This window comes from Python bivittatus, unplaced genomic scaffold, assembly GCF_059951505.1.
Source record: "Python bivittatus isolate LINGU-HERP-01145 unplaced genomic scaffold, Pbiv_v1 ctg000200_np1212, whole genome shotgun sequence".
Lineage (NCBI taxonomy): Eukaryota > Metazoa > Chordata > Lepidosauria > Squamata > Pythonidae > Python > Python bivittatus.
Window position 1 is genome coordinate 9443713 of NW_028277040.1, and position 22612 is coordinate 9466324.

General features: G+C 38.8%; 1 protein-coding gene across 1 annotated transcript in view; it reads left to right on the forward strand.

The window, feature by feature from the left end:
- The first annotated feature begins 852 nt into the window (after positions 1–852).
- Positions 853–22612, forward strand: part of RFTN2 (raftlin family member 2) — a 37469-nt gene continuing 15709 nt past the window's right edge. The window contains exons 1-7 of the mRNA XM_025173313.2: positions 853–1010; positions 1458–1604; positions 6226–6409; positions 12336–12447; positions 14165–14483; positions 18035–18238; positions 20536–20654. Of these exons, the coding sequence (XP_025029081.1) occupies positions 1466–1604; positions 6226–6409; positions 12336–12447; positions 14165–14483; positions 18035–18238; positions 20536–20654 (1077 nt within the window). The 5' untranslated portion in view covers positions 853–1010; positions 1458–1465. The remainder of the gene's footprint in view (positions 1011–1457; positions 1605–6225; positions 6410–12335; positions 12448–14164; positions 14484–18034; positions 18239–20535; positions 20655–22612) is intronic.

Consider the following 22612-nt stretch of genomic DNA (forward strand, 5'->3'; position numbering starts at 1 on the left):
GTGCAGGTTGCTCTGACATAAAAATATTCCTGTAGAAATTCAAATTCAAATTCTGTCAGATTCAGGAAATCAAAAAATGTTGCATAATCATTATAAAAACAAATTCAGTTACCACATCACCTAATATGGATCACCAGTGATGCTACTGAGAATTTGGAATTGATGCAAAGCTTCATCATTTGTCATGGGGGTTTTGATCCTCCTTTCTTGATGAATTCTACATGGGAAAAAACATTTCTGAAATTGAAAATGCAGTGTTCCAAAACATCTCACTAGGCATGCCCAAAGGGGAAAAAAACAGAATAGTATGAATCATATTAATACTTTTCAAAAAGACCTATAAGATGAATAAAAGATTTGCTGGTGTACCAGGACTGTGCTCTTTTATAGGACAGTTCCAGCTGCCAGTTTCTGGGGTCTCACAAGCCTTGGATCACATTCTGGCTTAGCTTGACTATTGCATCTATTTAAAAATGAACACCAATAAAAGTAAATAGGTGGAAACCCAGTGCTTCAGTTACTGTTTTAGGAAGGTCAGATAAATTTTAAATGGTGGTTTTTACAAACTTTTCCAGAAGATAGTAAGTAGAAGGGAAGTTTCCCAAGACCCATTTTTGTAAATCAGATTGTCTCTGGATTACTCTGCTTCATTCCTGTTTTCCAATGGGAGCTGGCACGAGAAGGCCAGTTAGCCATTCCAAATACTGTATAATTTCACAGCTCTAGTCAAAAGAATCTCTTTGCTCTGCTAGCACGTTGTGTAGTTTTCCAGCTGTCCTAGGAAAAGGAAGTGAGCACCCAACTCTCACATTTAAAATAGAGTTGAACTGCTTCTCATTTATTTTCCTCCCCTTTGAGATGCCAGAAGCAATTTCCTCTTAAAGCTGACTTCCTTTCTGGAAATGATTTTCTTCTCAGACTATGGCGAGGCTCTCTATTCTGTTCCTTTGACTTCACTGGCCCATTTTCTTTCTTTTGCTGGCCATTACCCTAAAGCAGATCTTCTGACAGTAAGTACTCACGCTAAAGTTTTGCTGCAACTTTATTTTGCTTCTGCTTCTCCTTTCTACATCATTATCAGCCAGGCAGGAGAGCCAGACAGAGCCCTCATTGGTGCCCTCTGCAACAGAACACTGCTAGGGGGCTGGCGGTAAATTGACGTGGCATGGAAAATCTCTGCTCACTTTGTAGCACTGTGTGCTTTTTGTGAGAGAAGCCGTGCTCCTGCTGAAGTTGTTGCCTGATATCATTAAGAGCGTTGTGCCTTGCTGTAAATATGGAGAGAAAATTCCTCTTTTTTCTAACTTGGGAGCAGAAGATCGGCTTCTGTTTGGACGTATGGTTAACAGCAATAAAGAGGATCTAAACAGATTGCTTGTTTTTAACCCATCTGGTCAGAGAAACCGATTTTGTGCCTGCTCCATTTCTACCTCCGCTTCTCCTTACCCACCCTCCAGGTCTTACGATGGGGTGTGGGCTGAGAAAACTAGAAGATCCAGATGACAGCAGTCCTGGAAAAATATTTTCAACGCTGAAGAGACCACAAGTGGAAACAAAAACAGACTCTGCTTATGAGTACATATTGCTAGATTTTACATTAGAAGGTATGTATGATGTATTTTAACCTTTCAGAAGAACACATAGCAAAATGTGGTTTCTTAGGGTCAAATATAGAAGAAAAAAGTTTGATTCATTTTCTCCTACTGCTTATTAGATTAAGGGTTTAGAGATGACCTTTAAATTGTGTCTCTGCCTGTGCTCGTGGTACCTGGGTATCTATGAGGAAATAAATCACTTTTCAGACCTTTGGGGGTGAACTGGAGCTATTGTCAGTAAGTGGGATACTGGAGACATCAACAGCAAATACAGCTGAACATACTCTCCTTTGTTTTATACTGTTCGTGTGGGCATAGACATCTGTGCAGTTAGAAACAGACTACCCTGTAGGGTTACTTCCTTCCTTATGAGTACATATTGCTAGGTATGTAGGGTGTCTTGTTTCTAACCAACTCCATGTCCCAGAAAGTTGAAAAATAAACAGTCCCAGATGGCTTCCCACTAAGAACAGGCAGCTCTGCTCTGCAAAAGTGGCTTCTGAGAGTTTCATTGGAGACGTTTTCATAAAGCCACTCAGGGCTGTATTCCAGCCTTTTTGCATAGATCTTAATAGAAATTAATCCCAAACACAACTTGCATATGACAGTCACAATCTATATGGTCACTGTTATAATTTAAACAGAATGCTTGCATAATGTATAGGGTGCATAATGAAACATTATACAGCATCTCTAAATTATATGCTAGCTTTGTTTTTTTTTAATTTTCATTTGGCTTTGTATGAAACAACTTTTGTTCATTATGAGAGAAATAATAGCAACAAATTCTCTGAGTTTCATGCTTGATTGCCTAAAACTAAATGTAACTATATTAGTCTATAACTTTACATTTGGCTTTTGATTTAAAACACAATGTTTGTTTTATTTTAATGGGTAGTAGATTTAAGTATGCATATCTTCAGGTTTCTAAAAGTTCTTTGATGGAGATGATTTCTTGTAAAAATGATCATTTATTGCTAATAGTTCAAACAATAGCTTAGCAATTTTGTGCAGAGAAGAGATTCTATAACTGTTATTAGGTTTACTTTGGTAACTGAGGTGATAGACAGATTAGATATGGATGGATGATAGATAGATAGATAGATAGATAGATAGATAGATAGATAGATAGATAGATAGATAGATAGATAGATAGATAGATGATAGATAATAGTAGACATTGCCATTTTTCTGTCACACATCATAAAAAAAAGAGGAGGGTTGGATCCAGTCTTCTCCATCTACTACTGGAAGGACCCTTTCCATTTGTGGAAGCTAATGAGAAAACAATGGAAGCTCCTATCGAGGGAAACCTGGAGGCAGTGAAGTCCAGTATCAGGACCTGAGAGGGTAAGGTTAAGTGTCAGGACTCCAGAAACAACATGAGACTAAAACCAATTGTTGGGGTTCCTTTTTTTTCTTTTCTTTTCTTCATATTTTGTTGATGGTGGTGGGCATGTTGTAAAGTGCCAGATAAGACTGCAATTATTTGCCGGCTTCTTTGTTTCGGAATGCCTAGTATTGACTATTGTTCTGAGAAGTGAAAACATTCTGCAATTCATAGATGTAAGCTTCATACTGAGCAGAGAATCTGCGTGTTTTCTTTCTTGTTTTAATTTTTTTAAAAAGCAAGTTCCTATGCCACATTATTACCAGACTTGAAAATAGGTGGACTGGTGTCAAAAGGAGAGCTTCATATGTGGTAAGGCTACAGTGTCTACTCAGACTTCCTGAGTGTGTGTAATAGAAACAAAATAAATACCTAATGCAAATGTGCAATATATAGGCCAAAATCTATTAATATATAAGCTTCCTTTTTTAAAATCACCTAATAATTTGATAGCCCTTACTGCAACCACAATATCATCAATGTTAATTTGTTTAACTTTCTCCCTGTACCTGTTATTATAATTATTAACTGTTCAACATCTAGGTCTCTATATCATTCATGTAATAACAGAAGCAACATGCAGTGCTGTTTTTTGAAATAGTTTCTTCTTAGTAAATTTATTAATTGATTGATTGATTGATTGATTGATTGATTGATTATGTGCCATCAAGTTGGTGTTAACTCTTAGTGACCACATATATAGATTTTGTCCATGATGATCTGTCTCTAACCTGGTTTTTCAGGTTTTCCAACAACACACTCATCACCACTGTAACTGAGTCCATCCACCTTGCTACTGGTCATCCTCTTCTCTTTCCTTCCACCTTTCCCAGCATTAGAGCCTTCTCCAGAGAGCTGGGTCTTCACATTATGTGCCTGAAGTAGGATAATTTGAGCCTGGTCATTTGTGCTTCGAGTGAGAACTCTGGATTGATTTGTTCGATGATCCACTGGTTTGTTTTCTGGCTGTCTGCAGTGTTCTCAGGAGTCTTCTCCAATACCAATGTTCAAAACCATCTTCCTATCCATCTTCTTCTAAGCATTATTTGCTACCATGTGAAATTAAGGATATTGTATTATAGTTTGCACACTCTGTTAAGTCTCCTTTTTTGGTATTGGAATGTAGACTCTCCTCCAGTCTGTTGGCCACTGTGTTTTTTTCCAGATTTGCTGACATAGCTTGGTTAGAACCTTTACTGATTCTTCTTCTGTTTGCCATATCTCAGTGGGTATTCCATCAGTTCCTGTAGCCTTCCAACTTGGTAATGACCAGAGTGCTGATATAACTTCATTTTCTAATACAAGAGGTCCTTCTAAGTAGGGAATATCTTCTAAGGTATCTTGGATGTTAATATCTCTACTGTACAGTATTTCACTATACTCCTTTCATCTTTGCTTGATCTCCTTTGAGTTGGTTACTATCTGTCCATTGGCATCCTTGTCCAGATATTTTTTGAAAGACTTTCCTTGTTTTTCCATGTCTGTTTCCATCTTCAATTTCTTTAAAAATGTTGTTGTAATATTACTTCTTGTCTCTCTCTGAAACTATTTGTTAAGTTCCTTTATGAGATTTTTGTCTTTCTTGGCTTTGGCTTCTCTTCTTGGCAATTTCCATGGTTTATTCTGAAATCCAGTTTGCTTTCTTCTGTTTTTCATCTTGGCGGTCTCTTTTCACATTCATCCTTAATTGCTTAAGTTCATTCCACAGTTCCTCTGGTTATCTATCAATGGGGTTCAAGACTTCAAAGTGATTCCTGATGTCCTCCTTGAAAATGGTCGATATAAGCTTAATATTACATTGTGGAAACTGGTTATCTTTCTTCTTTAGCTTAACTTAGAACTTGCACATGAGTAGTTCATGATCTATTCTACAGTCAGCACCTGACCATGTCTTTGATATTATAATTGGGTTCCTCCACCTTCTTTTAACAACAATACAGTCAATTTGCTTTCTATGTACTCCATCTGGTGATGTCCACATATAGATGCGCCATTTTGGTTATTTGAAGACAGTGTTAACTATGAAGAATTAATTAGAGTGGCAGAAATTGATAAGTCAGTCTCCTGCTTCATTTTGTTTCCTAAGCCACACAATCCAACAACATTTTCCTCTTTAACGTTTCCAACTTTGGCATTCCAATCTCCAATCACAAGTAGCACATCTTACTTGCGTGTTCTGCCAATTTCAAACTGAACTTGATCATAAAACTCATCAGTCTCCTCTTCTTCTGCATCAGCAGGTGGAGCACAAACTTGGAGACTAGTCATATTAAAGGGTTGTCCACAAAGTCTAATTGACGTTATTTGGTCATTGATTGCATTGTAGGCAAGTACTGTTCCTGTTATACACTTCCTAACTATAAAAGCAACGCTGTTCCTTCTTTGTTTTTCATGTCCTGAGAATAAACAGTGTGATCTTCTGACTGAAAGTGTTCAATCCCAACCCTTCGCAACTTGCTGATGCCTAAGATGTCAATTTGTAATTGTTTCATTTCATCTTTCACTTTGTTGAGCTTCCCCCTCTTTCTTACATTCCATGTTCCCAGTGTAATTCTGTCTTTACAACATTGGATTTTCTTTTCTTGTATGGCAACATCAGCAACTAGATGCCCTGAAGGCTTTAATCTAGCCAAATCACAAACATCATTAGTACTGTGAAAGATCCTCAGCTCTTCCTTAGTAGCATGTTGAATGCCATCCAACCTGAGGAGGCCATCATCCAGCAGTATATCATCAATTATTTTATATTTTCTATCCATGTGGTTTTCTTGGTAAAAATGCAGGAGTGATTTACCATTGCCTTCTCCCGCGCTATGAATCAATGTCTGCCTCTGTCACTAAAGCGATCATCTGCCTTCAGCATCTTCCTGTATCACTGCTGTCCAATATAGGTGCCTCCTGGCTTTAGCTGGGCAACTGGGATGACCTTCACACCTTGGGTGACCCTGCTGGGAGGGGGCATCTCTTGGCATACACTCCTGATATTCTTTGTTAATCTCTCCCAGGAACACCACCATCACCCCCACCATGATGAAGCAACGCAGCAGGACTTTGGGTGGGACATAGTCTTAGTAAATACCTAAAGTGAATTGCTTTCTATAGTGAATAGTGGATCTCTCTAGAGATAGTGTATCACTGTACAACTTAAACTTTATCAAAAGTTATTATAAATGGTACATAGTAAATTAATAAATTGTTTGAATTCTACATGTAGTGTTTCTGTTATTTTAATCCTTTTAGTTACCTCAAATCCAGAAATTATCAAAATATGCTCTGTTTTGGATATTGCAAAGAAGGTGGAGGAGTATTATAATAAAGGATATGTGGTAGGAGCTATTCATCCTGTTTTACTGTCATCTGGACGAAGGCGGCATTTTCCAGCAAGTCACATCTATCGAGCTGTACTTGTGCGTCTCAAATTCAGGTATGCACTACAATAAATGCTTAAATTCCAGTAAGCTTTTGTGCTGAGCAGAGTTCCTTCATGGAAAAATTGGTTCTTATTCCCTGCTATCTTTATCAAAATCAAACTATTATTATGACAAACACAACAGAATGTTGTAGTACCTTAGGACCAAATTCGACCTGATGTTAAACTGCATGGCTCCGCCGCTTAGTTTCAATGGAAGCCCTTCTTCCCTGTGCAGTTAGCAGTCCAACTCAGGAGATTTACAAAAACAATATCCTTTCCATCCTCCACAGTGTATTGATGGGACCCTGATGGTTCTTTCTTAAAGAAAACACTTGCGTTCAAAGCCATGACATGTAGTTTTAAACCCATTTATTATGATACAAGCTTTGGGGGCTAAAGCCATTCCCACATGGCACGTTTCTCCCTTTAGAAATGGGAATGGGGAGATGGATGGATGGATGGATGGATGGATGGATGGATGGATGGATGGATGGAAGCAAGCAGTACTATACCCGGTAGAAATAGAACGTTAAAACAGAGAATGGAGTTGTGATGGCCATTAGCTGTGTTTTCCTGCCTTGTATTTCCTTCTGACATTTTTGTTCCCTTTGCACCCTTGCCTGTGCATGCCTGTTAGTGGAGATAACATTTTATACATCTGAGGAAATTACATCCAGCCCATGAAAGTTTATGCAAAAACACATTTGATAAACTTTAGCTGTTTGATCCTAGGTACTGGAATTGTGACCAACAGGCTAACACATATATACCCTTGGAAAGAATTGTGAGATTCTTAAATTAAATCTCCAATGAAGAATTGCTTAAAGCTATAGCTGAACTTAACTGTAGTACACACAGAACACTAAGTACCGATAGGAAAGCATGCTAGACAAATAAGTTTCAGGAAATCAGTTTTAAGTACTTTTTTATATATGCATATGCAGTAAGTGGGTATATGTTTTATCATTCCATATACCTGTATATTTTTACCTAACTAAAACATCTGTTGTAGGAAGGTGGGCATTTTTGTTTTCCTGTCAAAGGCTGCCTTCTCTTAGGTCAGCCTGTCTGGGTGCCCATTGTTGGCTGGCTCTTAAACTGTGGCTAAAACCTGAGCCAGAAGAGGCTATAACCATCTTCTCTTTTCAACGTTTCTTGTTTTCTTGCTGACATCCCCCTTTTCTGTCTCTGTTTCACTTTTAACAACCTCTTTGTTCTTTCTTACTCTCTGCCCCTTCTCACCCTGCTCGTCCAGCAGGCTGTTGGGAAAGAGACTCTTGGAAGCAACCAGAATTGTTCATTTACGGAAGGCTTTTGGATCAGGCCACAGCTGCCTTTTGTAGGGATATTGTATTTTCTCAGCATGCAAACTGTAGCATTCTTAAATAGGAAAAAACCGTTCCAGAGACAGAACAAACATGGCTGTCGCCGGCTTTGCTATTGTTTATTATAGCTCTGACATCCTCCCCACATTCTTCTTAAAATGTTTAATGGCTATATGATTGGAATGCAATTCTTTTAATTAAATGGAGACCCATTGTGTAATTCCAGGGTGGAAGCCCTCATCCACTCTGTTTCTTTTTCCTACAGATATCCCCTTTCCTCATCCATCCCCACCATTTTCCTTTTCTGCATATTTCTGTGTGAACCTTCCATTTAACTTAGTTTAATGTATTTATCTTTGAAAGGGTCTCCGGTGTAGAAATGAGTTTTTTTCAAAGAAATTATCATCTCCCATTCATCCTCCTCTCCATCTCTCTCAAACATTTGACTGACATTCTATTGTCATTGAACTTGTGGAAAATGTGTGCCTAAGCTACAATGTGATTGAGTCATACTTGGTTTAATTTTCATCAAGTAGCTGTTATTATTCGTTATTTTGTTAGGGTTTGTCAGAGCAGAAACATTGAAAAGAAAAGGAATTCTGTTCATCAGGACTAGAGCCATTTTCAGTGATGTAGCTACTGTTCACTGCTTTGAAGTCATAACATAATTCAAATTCATATCCAATGATGTCATTGTATTACTGGAATGGAACAGACTTTTATTGCACCACCTCTCTACGTCCTTTCACTAATATGTTCCAGAGAAACTTTGTGCTCCATGTAGTGAGAAGATAACAAAGCAACGTCTTCCTGTATGATGCCTATAGCATTGGCTATAGCCCCATATTAAAATTAACCAAGTATGAATCACGTCAGTTACAGTAATGGGAATGTGTTGCAGATAGCTGCTAAATTTTGGCCCTCAGGCTCTCCAAAACACCTTTTTGCCTAAATCCTAAACTCTTCATGATCTTAAAATATGTTTGTAACAATAAAACAAAAATGATCAACTTAGCTTTATTGCTGGCATATTAATATCACAATACTGAGAATATGCAACACAAAGGGGGACAGATATTAGTTCAAAATGTATTCTTCTTGAGAGCGACTTACAATTAATTTTCAGGTTCAGCTCTTGGAACTCCTCTGGAATAGTTCAACATAATTAGAAGCTGCATTTGTGTATGTTACACTGCCTAAGTGTGAGTGTGAGATGTTAAATGCTGTTGAAGCTCAAGATATGAACATACTAAGCTCCATGGCTTAAACCCTAAGATAAATTTAACTTAAAGCATTTCTCAGAAGAAGGATTTCCAGTCCTGTCCTCTCCATAGCTGTCTGCACACCATAAACAATGTGGGACAAGGCAGTAACATTTCTTTCTATTAGCTTCTTTCAGCTAAATATCTTAGACTTCAAACCTATAAATTTAACTAGTTCAGTTAAAGCAGTTATCTTCTGGCTTAGCAGGCAGTCATTTATTGCTTGTGTCAATATGATGAAGCTCGAACTATAAGAGCTGTTTGTCATGATGAAAAACCTTTTTGCAACCAATGAGGACCTATTTTGTTGGAAAGCTTACTCCTGCACAGGATGTAACAAGTTTCATATGAACCATGAAACCGAGTCTAGGAATCAAAGTAAGTGTTAATTTCATTTCATGCCATAATATCTTTTGAGATAGCATTAATACACATAATCTGTGATATAATTCCATACTAAGAGATTTAAAATAAGTAAATAGGAAATTAGTTTTTGTTAGTCTACTGAATAGACTGGTTTTACATACACATACACTTTCCATATAGGAAGTAATTTTTCTTTCAAATATGTATTAACTAATTAGATTTTTTAAAAACTTAAGCTCATATCCTGTTCCATGCAGTTTTCTTGCCAATATAGGTAATCTTCATTTAACAATGGTAATTGAGAGCCACAACTCTGTTGCTAAGCAACACAGTCATAAAACATGTCATATGACCGCGGCGACTTATGACAGCAGTTGCGGCAGTTCTGGTTGCCGTTGTTGAGTGAATTTCACACAGTCATTAGGCGCAACATCATAGGATCGCCATTTGCTACCTTCTGCTGGCTTCTCAATTCTGACTTTGCTTGCCGGAAGCCGGCAGTGAAGGTCGCAAATGATGATCACATGACCACAGGATCCTGCAACCATCTTAATTGTGAGCCATTGCCAAGCACCCAAACCACAACCATGTGACCGCGGGGATGCTGCAACAGCTGCAACTTTGAGGGCTGATTGTAAGTCTCCTTGTTCAGTACTGTCATAACTTCGAACAGTCACTGAATGAGTGGTCGTTAAACAAGGGTTACCTGTAGTTTGGAAATGATTTGCCTTTATCTTTTCCCAGAATTAAAAAAAAAAAGTCTCTGTCTTTGTGCCTCAGGTGGGACTAGAACTCATGGTCTCCCAGTTTCTAGCCTAGTGCCTTAACCACTACACCAAACTGGCTTTCTTTGACTATCACTTATCTGGACTAGTTAGACACAATGCTAAATCGACATATATCATTAAACTGGATAGTCCTGATATTACTTCACACCCTTTCCAATCTCAAGCTGAACCTGCACAAAAGCCCTCTTAACTACAGCTGCCATCTCCTTTTCAATTAGGAGCACTGAGTTCAGGAAGACCCCTAAATTGCACACCAGCTCTGTCTGGGGGAGCATAACCTCATTCAGAATCAAGAATGGAAAGTCTCTGAACCTGGGGGGTGGGGTGAGGCTCAAAACCCACAGACACTTGGTCTTGCCTGTTCTTCCTCATCCAGACCCCCACAGCCTCCAAACATTGGGAAAGAACATTGAGGACAGAAGTGTAAATTGGAAATCATTAGCATACTGATGATACCTCACCCCATGTTGATGGATGACCTCCCCAGTGGCTTCATGTCAACATTAAACAGAATAGAGCCCTGAGAAACCCCACAAAGCAGGGGCCTCAGGCTCAATCTCTCCCTCCATCAACACTAACTGGAATCAGCCCCAGAGAAATGAGAATCACTGCAACACTGTGCCCTAAGCTGGTCCAGAAGGATACCATGTTTATTGGTATTGAAAACTGCTGAGAGATCAAGGAAGGCGAGGATGGATGCACTACTCCCATCCTGAACCTGCCAGAGGTCATCGACAAGTGTGATAAATGCCATCTCAGTGCTATAACCAGATCTGAATTCTGACTGAAAAGGGTCCAAATAATCTACTTCCTCTTGAGTCATCTTGAGCTGCAAGCCAATTGCTTTTTCAACAAAAAAGGGAAAGTTGAAGGCTAGATGGAAATTATCCAATTCTGTTATCCAATGCTCAGTTGGGTTCACTCTTCACATGCCTCCAGCAGATCTCTAGACATATTTTATGCTGCTTCATCACTTGGGCTTCCTCTGAAAACCAGTTGGAGCTCTCCAAGCTCCACAAGCAAAGAGAGTCTGCACAGGTCCTATCCAATCCAAGGCTATTATCATCCTCTTGTTACAAGTGGCAATGGCCTCAGTAAAACCAAAACCCTAAGAACCACCCCAAGTTCCCTTTGGAACCCAAAAGAATCCATCAGATGCCTAGGATGGACCAGTCAAATAGGTCCTACGTCCCTGCTCCAAGGTCAACAGGGAGTGATCTGTCCAAGCAAGGGAGTGATGGTAATACCCCCCAACTTCAGATCTTGTCACCACTGTTTTGAAATAAAAACCAGGTACACTATAATATGTAACACCTGCCTTCTCACGAGTCAGGCCAGAGATAATTTATTCAAGTCCATGATTGTCATGGTGGCCATGAACTCCTGAGCTGCTTCCAAGTCCACACCCAGGGATGACAGATTCAAGTCTCCCAGAACCATAAGCCTAGGGGATTCCACCACAAACCCAGCCACAGGTTCAAGCAACCCAGCTAGGGAGGTCATTCCAGATTTCTCTGCTGCAGCTCTGAGTGTCTTGACAGCCAAAAACTTCCAATCTCTTCCAGGCCACCAGACAGCTCTATCTCCCCACCGGGGAGACTCGGTGATACTCTGCTTCACCGGGGCTACCTTGGAAAAGTTCTGCTTCACTGGGTCTAAGAACTGACTGCCACAGCTCAGATCTCCCATTCTCAACATAGCCAAACAGTTTGCAACCAAACCTCCAAACTCCAACCCTCAACAACATTCTTAAAACCCCCAAATTCCTGCATACCTTGCATATACACACACCTGACCCCAGGACCATTACAAAAAAAGTAATGTGGTATAGCTCAAATTAAGTGTCTCAAATCTTACCCTTACCCAGTCTGCATTATAGTTAAAATACCTTCAATAAAACTGTTTGGATAGCTGAAGATTTTTCTTTTTAACTCATACATTTATACTTGCATTTTTCAGCAAAAAAATATTTGATATTTAAATGAAATGCAAATAAAGTTGCTCAATAGGTAATTCAATTCTGTTCTAAGCAACATGTTTGGGCAAAACAGTCAAGAACAATTGAAGAGCTACCCAAACAAGAGGTTGGCCAACACTGAATTTATAATTTTCTGGAATGAAAAAAGTTTTGCTTGGTAGCATTTTGCAGAAGATAACGTCAAATTTCAACAAAGGGTGCTTTCTTTCTGTGTTCTAGCCAGAAGAATCCACCAATGAGAGAACAAAGACAACCCAGGCTTGTGATTGAGGAGTGTCCTTTAACATATGAAAAACTAACAAATGAGGCAGTTAAGGAACTACTGGAGAAGGTATGACCAACTTCATGAAATATTTTATTTTTTCTTTTACTATAATCCTGCTCTAAGAACTAAAATGCATAACATTCTAGAAATGTGTGTTATAGACCATATACTGCACTACAGAAGTTATCTTAATAACTTCTTGATTAGATCTCAGATTGTCTGTAACAGAGGACCATCCCTCAACATCTCTGAGAGCCAAAGCTGTTGGCCTTATTTTTGTTATAAATTAATATATTTTATATAATTATATATAAGTATATAATTTTATATTATATATAATATAATTTAGAGAAATAGACTACTCAGAGATTGTTCCCAAACAGAACCCATACACATCTAATATCAAAATGTGTCTTGATGTTAACATAATTACCTTTGGATCATCTGCTCCAAATACTTCTCACAATTCTACATTTCCAAGAGGTTCAGGGGGCTGAAGCTAGACAGCCCTGCTTTTCTGAGGCATCACCAGTACTGTGGAAGAGCCTCCTGGAGAACATCAGGCTGGCCCCCTCCTTGTCAGTTTTCTAGAACCTTAAACACTGAGTTGCTTCGGAGGGCCTTTCCTTGAGTCTTTGCCTGACGTCATCTTGCTTTTTTTGTTTCTCGTTTGTTCTTTGTTTTTCTGTCACTTTTGTGTCCTCGTGTTTTTATGAGGAAACTAATTTGGTTACTGTTTTTATTGCTATGACTGTTTTAACATCACATGGATGTTTTAACATTTATATAGCCTGCAAATGCTGAGGGTCATTTGATTGCAGGAGGGGAGAAGCATTACAAATAATGCTAGCTCCCCATTGATAGGCTCCTGCAATTGAGCTCCCCCATAACCCTTCCCCTGCTGATTGTTGAATCAAGAGACAGTGTGGGTAGGAGATGAACAAAATGGTGGTGGCGGCAGCTATGGAAAATGTTTTCATGTTCACTTCTTTGTGTGACCTGCTTTACAAACAAACCTGATTTCTAAAATCACAAGAGAAAAATATGCTATGATTTCTTCAGAAGACAAGGGCCTTATTGCTGAAATATCCTACTGAATCATATATTCAGTTCTATATTATAACTGAATCCATCTAGTGTTCAGTAAAGCTTGCAGAATGCAGCCTTGAAAATTGCTAATTACTACTGTTTAAATGTTGAATTCCAGACTGCCAGCATTTATCAAAGCTTTGCACTGATTTTTAAGACATTGCAAGTACATTTTAAGAGCCAGTTTGGTCTAGTGGTCAAGGCACCAGGCTAGAAACCGGGAGACTGAATTCTAGTCCCACCTAGCCACAAAGCCAGCTGGGTGGCCTTGGGCCAGTCCCTCTTTCCAAGCCCTGGGAAGAAGGTGGCACTTCTGAAATCTTGCCAAGAAAACTTCAGGCACTTGTCCATGCAGTCCCCAGGAGTCAACACTGACTTGAAGGCACAGATAAATAAAATAAAAAGCACATAACATTACTTTTTATACAGGTATAAATGGGCAGATATATCTTGCTCTTTGTGAAGCTGAAGATAGAGTGTTTTACAATCAGTTGAAATTCTTTAATAGGCGGTTGTTTCATAATATTCACAGTAAAACAGATAAGTTGTTTTCATATATCAATGAACATTTCTTTCTGTATATTCATGCATTTCCATTGTAAAACCATCATGTATAAATTAACTATGTTCCATCCTAATGAACAATTTGCATATCCACCCCACTGTATTAGTACTGTCTTTCTGACAAATATAGGTCAATGATGCTGCTAAAAGAGGAATGAAGTTTGTTGGGTTTGTAACCCAGTCTTGCTCTGAGTCTAAAATCTGCAATGGCACAAACATGGATGAACATATGGAGTCTGACTCAACACTATGCAGAAGGAACAAAGAGCAGAGGAGTCATGATTCAGAGGAAAATGTTAAAATCTGGAATGAAGGGACACTGAGTGGTCAATCCACTGAGAGTGGAATAGAGGAAGAAATTCAGCCAGACAGCAGGCCAGCACAAAATACTGATTTTCAAGATGGAAGAGGAGACTGTCCCAGCCCAATTAAATTAAAGGAAAAAGAAGGTATTTAAACACACTATCTATATATTCTACATGCACTATATTGCTATCTCAGAAATATAGAAGAATTCATTTTTAGGAACAATAGCTTAAATGAAGGATTATCATACAAGAAAGTTTGGAGGTATTCTTAAACCTTTATCATATATATCTAGGTGTATCCTTTTTTTCAGCAAGGATACATGTTGATCCAAATTTGCAAATCTGAAAATGTATTGCCTCTAGTTTTTGTTAACAATTATTCTTCAAACTGGAAAGCTACAGTACAACAAAACCGAGCATCATAGGGATTGTCCACTGCATTCTTAAGGTCTTTGGGATAAGAACAGGCCAAACATTCTCGCAAAGATTCATGACCCATGACCCGTTGGGTCAACGTTTCAGAGCTACCTCCTTACCCAAACAGAGAAACAGAATGACCACAGGCAGCCAAAAAAGCAGTGGGAGCAGGAGTGACTTCTGACTTCCTGCCGGCTTCCCCATTGACATCCTTTGTGGGAAACTGGCAGGGAGTGTTGGAAATGACAATCATGCAACTGCAGCTGACTGCGGCAGCCCTTTGGGTCACCATTTCAGAGATATTTCCTACCTAAACAGAGTTATCATGAAAATTAGGAGCCTTAATACTTTTAATTACTTGTTTATCATTATAAAGACTATGCTTAAATTATTAGCATTAATACTGAAGTGAGAGGAAGTGTCTGAGATAGACATATGTATGTTAAATTGTTTTTAAAATGTTACTTGTTTTATTCCTTTGCATTAAAATTAAATGTGTACATTAAAAAACAACCCAGAAAGCTTAAGGTAGTAATTTGTCTAACACTTCTAATTAAATTCTATTGTAGAATTGAAATTTAAAAAACAAACAAACAAACAAACAAACCCTGCTTTATTCCTCCAAAAGAGAGTTGTTGAGTGACTTATAAAATATTAGAAGCATATATAATTACCAGTTCAATGAAGAAAAAATATATTAAATTTGCAGATTGGAATGTAGGATTTTGGGCACAGTATTCGTGACGTATTTGAAAACTATGTTCATTATACTTAAAGTTCAAATCCTGAATAGCAGAAATAAACTGTTAGAATTCATACAAACTGTTCCTACAAACACTGTCTGTATGATCTAATAAACCTGTAACCACTTTTCCATAAATTCCATCAAATTCAGTGAAATCCATTGCTGAATATTTATTTATCTTCCTTATTTAAAACATTTTTATCATTCATGCTAATTTTTACAGAATTCCTGGAATGGCTTAATCCACACTCCCCTTGGTTTTATTTCTGCCTTTTTCAGCTCCTCTGACTGACGAAACAGTTGCTGTTTACAGTACAGCAACTGCAAAACATCAGGCTAAAACATTAATTTTCCAGTTTTAATATTTCTGTTTTCTTAATCATTGTTATAAATATGTAATATATGCCATTAAACACCATTCCCTTTCTCTCTGATGCACACACTTACTTCTGTTGTAAATCATATTTGTACTCTGCCCTTGAGTTTGACTTGCTGGGGTGTGCAGACACCTCTGCTGCGGGGATCCTGCGGTGGGGGAACCGGAGGAAGTCCTAAGTAAGGAGCACAGGGGTGCCACAGGGCATGCAGGGAAAGAGGGCATGGGGTGCATGTGAGTGGGTGTGTGCGTGTGTGGTGAGCACAGGGAGGCCCAGAAAGGAGGGTGTTGGTGGGTGTGTACGTGTGTGTGTGGAAGCGCAGGAAGGCTGGGGAAAGAGGGCACAGGGTGTGTGCAGGCACAGAGAGGCCCAGAAAGGAAGGTGCTGGTGTGTGTGTGTGTGTGTGTGTGTGTGTGTGTGCAGGTGAAGGGAGGCCCGGGAAGGAGGGTGCTGGTGGGTGGGTGGATGTGTGCAAGCGCAGGGAGTTTGGGGAAGAAGGCGCAACCATCCCTTCCAGCTTCCCCATTGACTTTTCTTGTGGGAAGCTGGCAAGGGAGCATTGGAAATGATGATCACATGACTGCAGCGGCATGGCAGCACAGCGGCACTTACTGTAAGTGGCCATAACTTTCCCAAATTTCAGTCCAAGGGGAGTCATGGGCCCCGAATTTTGGACACATTCTGTAAGTTAGCCCATTTGAGGTACCTTGGTTCAAAAATTGTTGCTCTATGATGCACCATTTCGCCCAATTGAAGGTTACAAACATGAGAGTTTTAGTAATATATAGATGGAGCATCAGGTTGAAGTCAACAATTGTCACAGAGTAACAGAACTTAGGCTGCCAAGGGTACTTGAGAACCTCCAAAATATTTAAATATTCTTACCTTTCCCAAGTTGTGAAAAACATTTTTCAGGGCCAGACACAACATCCTTCCCTCTAAAACCTCACTAGCTCAGTGTACCACCCATGCAAAACTGGGGAGATAGAAACATTACACCACATACTATTATATTATAACTTCTATGGGATATTCAGAAGAATTATATCTAACCTCTGCTGCAGCAATACTCAGGAACAACTGATCATTATTATATAAACCTCCTTCCTTGGGAAACCATCTATCACCCATATCGTAGCTAAATTTGTGTGGCCACAATGAAAAAGAGGCAACAGGTGTTGCAAAGCTGAACACTGTTGTTTTTCATTATGTTTCTATGTAATCTGGTGATTGTTAATCAAAATAAAGTAAATTTAATGAAGTAGCTTAGAGCAAATTACCCCTGAATTTATTTTAAAAAATGGTATGGTAGCACATATTCCATATCCATCCCTAAATCCCCCACAGATTCTAAAACACAGATCACTATTTTTTTAAACCCATGTTTTTGGATGATATCACCACAGCAGTAGAAGTTCTGCTATAAATGGTGAATTCTGGGCAGAGAGGGATAGGTGAATAATGGAAATCATAAAAAGAAGTAACAGTTGAATGGGAGAAGTAGTTGGAGAAGGATGAACTTTAGAGAGAAATGTCAGTTTCATGTGGATGATTTGGCTGGAAAGATTAGGATGTAGTGTTGCCAAGTTTAGGTTGTAAACTGGCAGTCCAAGTGAGGATGTCAACAGCATAATTACTGTTGCAAGATCATTGGTGAGATGACAACAATATGAGCATAGCTGCAATAGATGAGCAAATTAAACCTTCAGAACGGAAGTGTAGGTACTAGGTGGTAGAAAAGATTGAAAAGCAAAGTTCTGTCAACACAAAAGAGAGAAAAGAAAAAAATTGCAAATCACAAAGTAAATTGAAAGAGGAAACTATGGAGTCCTTGGGGTTTCCCTGAACTTGGTTGTTTTCTTGCAAACTTTATGTTCTGCACAAAGAAAGGAAGGAGTTTGGATTGAAGTGCCTGCATTAAGTTGTAGGAATTTCCAACATTTTAGCTTTTGTATTGAAAGACTGATATCCCACTTGAATTAAAACAGTATTCAAATGTCATGCTGAGCTTTTATCCATATGAAACCTTCATTTGTATTCTTAATGCAAAATACAATTTTGTAGATAAAAAATCCATAAATATGATCTCCTTTCCATTGATATTTTTACAATGTATATTATCCTAATATCTTTATTTCATATTTTGTTCTTAGATACCAAGCTATATATAGTCTTCAATGTCTTTGAAGATGATTCCAACAGTTGGACCTATCATGATGGCATTTTGTCTCTGAAAGTGTCACGGAAAGGATCTGTGATTAGTACATTGGATGCTGATTGGCTAGATTTAACCACATTTTATTACAAACAAGGGTTGTCATTAATTGACTCCTTTGTGTGTTGGGAAGCCTCTAAAGGTAAGGATAATGACACAATTTTACACCTAAAAATAAGGATATTAGTACAATTCATTCCAGAAAATTCAAGGAAAGTGGTCACTTTCAGGACAGCTGACAATTGGAAACTTAGGGAATTAAACTCTGAGAGATCCCAAAATAGGCTAGCAAAGAAGGCTTGGTACCAGCCCAGTGGGTATATTCAGCTGGGTAATCATCACTAATAGACCCATTTAAAATTACCAAATTCAGTTTTGTGAAAGTTTGAACAAGGCAAAGCCCTCTATAATCACTGTATATGTCCTTAGACTGGTGGCAAAGAATAAGGGATGTTGTTACAGAGGATAAAGGCTGGCAGTGAAATTTAGCAAAAAGTGACTTGCATTTGCTCCAATTCTTGCCTGAAAATTGCCAGCTGATATTAGATATGCTGTAGGGAATGCAACCATTAGTTCTTCCACATAGTTATCTATGCAGTACTTCAACGGGAAGCAGGAGTCAGTAAACTTGAATCTAATCTCTGGATAAATATTTTTACCTACTGGTTAAAACCACACCATAACCCCTAGTGGATTGACCCATCTAATATTGGCAGACAATTTCAAGTCTTCTTGGGAAATAGCTATTCAAAAGACACTGAGCCTCTATGGTTTGTCCAGTGATGCCATCTTAACTTTAGAGTCAGATCAAGCTAGTTCAATATTAAGGCAAAGGATCTTAGATGCAGAGGGCCAAACATAAATTGCTGCCTTTTCTCATAATATCCGGGCAAAATCCAAAAGGAGTTCCAGCAATATGTAAGAACTGCAGTACTCAGTTTCCAACTAAAGCAACTCCCATTGAAGCCAATGCAGGTTCAAAGAAAAGTTCATTTATTGGAAAGTAGTGTACAGCTCTAAAGCACTGATGGAACTGAGTCCCGCGCACGCCAAAACTTAGTTTTACTTCACTCCCATCTCACACCCACCCCCCTTCTGTCTTTGAAACTCTATTCCGCATGTCGACAAAGTCCTTGGGTTCCCAGGATGGCACGGCCTTGGAAGTCCTGGGCACCAGATAACAACCATCTGCGCTTAATGGGTCACATTCCATTCTCCCCCCCCCTTCTACTGTAATGGCAGAAACAAGCAAGCGAACCAGCAGCGCTGGATTGCGAGGTTCTGACAATCATTGCAAATTACCAAATTTTAGCACCCAAACCAGCCTCATATTTATATCATATTACGGTTTCCAAATTGAGGAGAGCCTTTCTTTAGCTCGGTTTAATGCTCTCCCCACAGCTGTTTTGGAAGGGAAATATAGGAAAACCCCATACGAAACCCGATACTGCCCCTGTGATATGAGTGCCATAGAAACCACAGCTCATCTTCTTTTGTATTGTCAGTTCTACAGGGACATTCGCTACCAGTTGATTACCCCCTTTTATTTAAATTTCTGGGGCACTCCAATAATTTTTATTTGCATTATCTGTTAAACAATCAAGATAAATGTATTTCTCTAAAAGTGACAAAATTCTGCTACATTATGTGTAAGCTTTGTCCACAAATGGTTGCCAACAGTTACTAATCTTAGGGGATAATTTTGCTTTGCTTCTTTTATTGAATGTATCTTTATTGGTCAATGACCAAAATAAAGTTCTGTCTGTCAAAAACTCAAGGAGATAGATACAAAAGGAAATTGTGTGAGTCTTAAAATAGGATGCAGAGCAAATAAAGACAGTGGTCTGTTTAGTTCAGGCATAGATAAGATTTTCAGCCCGAAGGCTCAGCCTCTGTCACACCCCCAGCCTACAGTTACAGATACTACATTTACCACGCACTGGCTTTCTCTCCCAGTGAACTATTAAAAGATTGCTAGAGGGAAGGGAGAAGCAATGAAGATTCTCCACCAGCTGTTCTCTTTGCAGATCACTTGTTCCCCACTGTAGCAAACCAACTATTTTGAGCAGAGTTGCTGGGGGAGGGGAAGGCCAGTCTCCTTTCCTCCCACCAAGAGAGAGTCAATGATGGGGGAATGGGGGTGTCTAAGACGAAAAGTCCATGCACTTTGGGCTCTGGTCTCACCCTCTGCTCGCTCCAACCCCGCTCACCATAGGAACCCAAGAGAGTACCTTGTATTTGGTACCTGACAGGATATGGTATGTGGTATCTGACCGGGGAAAAAAAGCTTACCAAATGCTGTTCATTGATAATTACATCAGAACGATCATGTGCGAGACAGAGAAGAAAAACATACTCCTCTTAATACATAAATGTAATAAAGTTTAAATGATTTTTAAATCGATATTATTTACTACTTTCTGTTTCTTCTTTCCCTAGCTGACTTCGGGCCCAAATCGTTAGAGGGGTTATTTATATATGAAGAAGAACCGGGGTTTCCAGGTTCAGGGAGGAAAGGAAATGATGCCATTGTTGTGGAACAATGGACTGTCATTGAGGTAATTCCCCATCTCTGTTTTTGACAATCTAAGTTACTCATACTGATTAATGTCAAGGGTTTACATAGCCTTACCGTGCAATTAGAACGATAATCAATATCTGAGCAAATATATGACATGCTTGCCATTTTAAATGTACTTGAGGTTTCAGCAGAAAATAAACCACAGTTCAATTACCATTTTTAGGTAATCATTCCTCAATACATCTTTGTTTTCTAGCTGCCACAAGGTCCAAATCTTTACAATTAAACACAATTTAATTATGGTTGTCACAATTAGAAAAGCTATTGTTGATAGGCAAACATTAAAGATAATGTTCTATTTAAATTAAAAAACGCTCAAAGAAATGAATATCAAGAGCTTGCAATCATAAACAAACCAAATCTTCAATTTAACAAATGAAACAAGGGTGTCTGTTAAAGTTAAGTTGAATTAAATCCAAATGGGATTTTTCAAACTCAAAAACAGACTCATACATGAGAAATCCTACCTTAGTGAAAGTAATGATAATTACAGTCTAAAATACTGTACAGTATTATCTAACGCTCTTGCACCCTGGAGTCTGCCTGTAATTTAAATAGGGTGGGGGAGGGGAACAAAAAGAATCACAGGGCTAAATTTGGAAGAGTGAAAGAATCGTCATTGTGAGGCCACTAGCTCTTTTCCTTCCCTTGGACTAGAAAGAAATCACGGCACTAGAACCAGCGCATCGGGTCCTCTGGAAACAAAAGCATATTCCTAACTTAAGATGGGCGGCTTCTGCTTTGGCCCTCGTCCAAGGGATGTGGCCACAAAGGCTGCTGTTTCTGCATTCAAGGCTTCATGAAAGGATTAATCTGGGGCCTTGATGCAGAAGGAGGAAGTCTCCCCAAGCAAATTCAGCCACTGGCCTGGCCCTGGTTCTCCCTCACACACTTGCAAAGCTGACAAGTCTCAGAAGGTCATCTGTTCCTTTTGGCTCTCCATAGCCACCTTCTCAAACATGCAGTCTTTATTTAAGACTAGACAACCCACGACCCGTTGGGTCATCATTTCAGAGATATTTCCTTACCCAAACAGAGAACAGAATGACCAAGGGCAAAAAAGCAGGGGGAGTGGGAGTGACTTGAGACTTGCTGCCGGCTTCCCCATTGACTTTGCTTGTGGGAAGCTGCAGGGAGTGTTACACAGAAATAGCTTTGCATGAATTAGAGCTCTTAAGAGGGGAGGAAATCCCTCTATATGTATAAAAAGATAATTTCTTTGTTTGTTCTTAGCTCATCGATACACTTACATCATTAAAGTCACAGTATATATGTACTTTTAGGTTCAATCACATTTAGAAACTGAACAGAGAATTAGGGAGAAAGGGCTGTGAGAAGTGAGAATATTTCAAGAGTACACACACACACACATATACACACACACAGACACACTTTTGGCCCAATGTGATTTGAAATATTATATGAGGCCATACCAGTAAGAACAATATTTATGTACCATAATGTAACACTTCAAAAACTATGATGCTATTATAGAAATAAAACAACTATTTAACCAATCATGGAAAAGGACGTGTAACGTACCTTTTAAAACTTTTGTTAAGTCATTGATATTAAATGTATATATAGTCTCCAGTGTGTGTTACAGCTGAGTAAGATTGCAGTTCCAGGAATGAGGTTTCATTTCTGAATAGACCAGCATTGGGTTGTGCTATCTATAGTAAATCTTATAAAATCAGCTTTTGGCATGAGATACCACACATGAGCAGAAATATAAAGGAATTAACCTTCTGCTTGTATTTTTGGGTCTACACTAAAAATCAAATGTGATTAACAGAGTTTAAATCTCTTCAGGAAAAGAAACATGAAATTGTCAAATTTGTCTCTATAGGCAAACCAGAACAATAGGAAGAACATAACTATATCCCACACTGTTCTTATTTGTTGTATGTTAACTACTTGTATTTGTTGCATTCA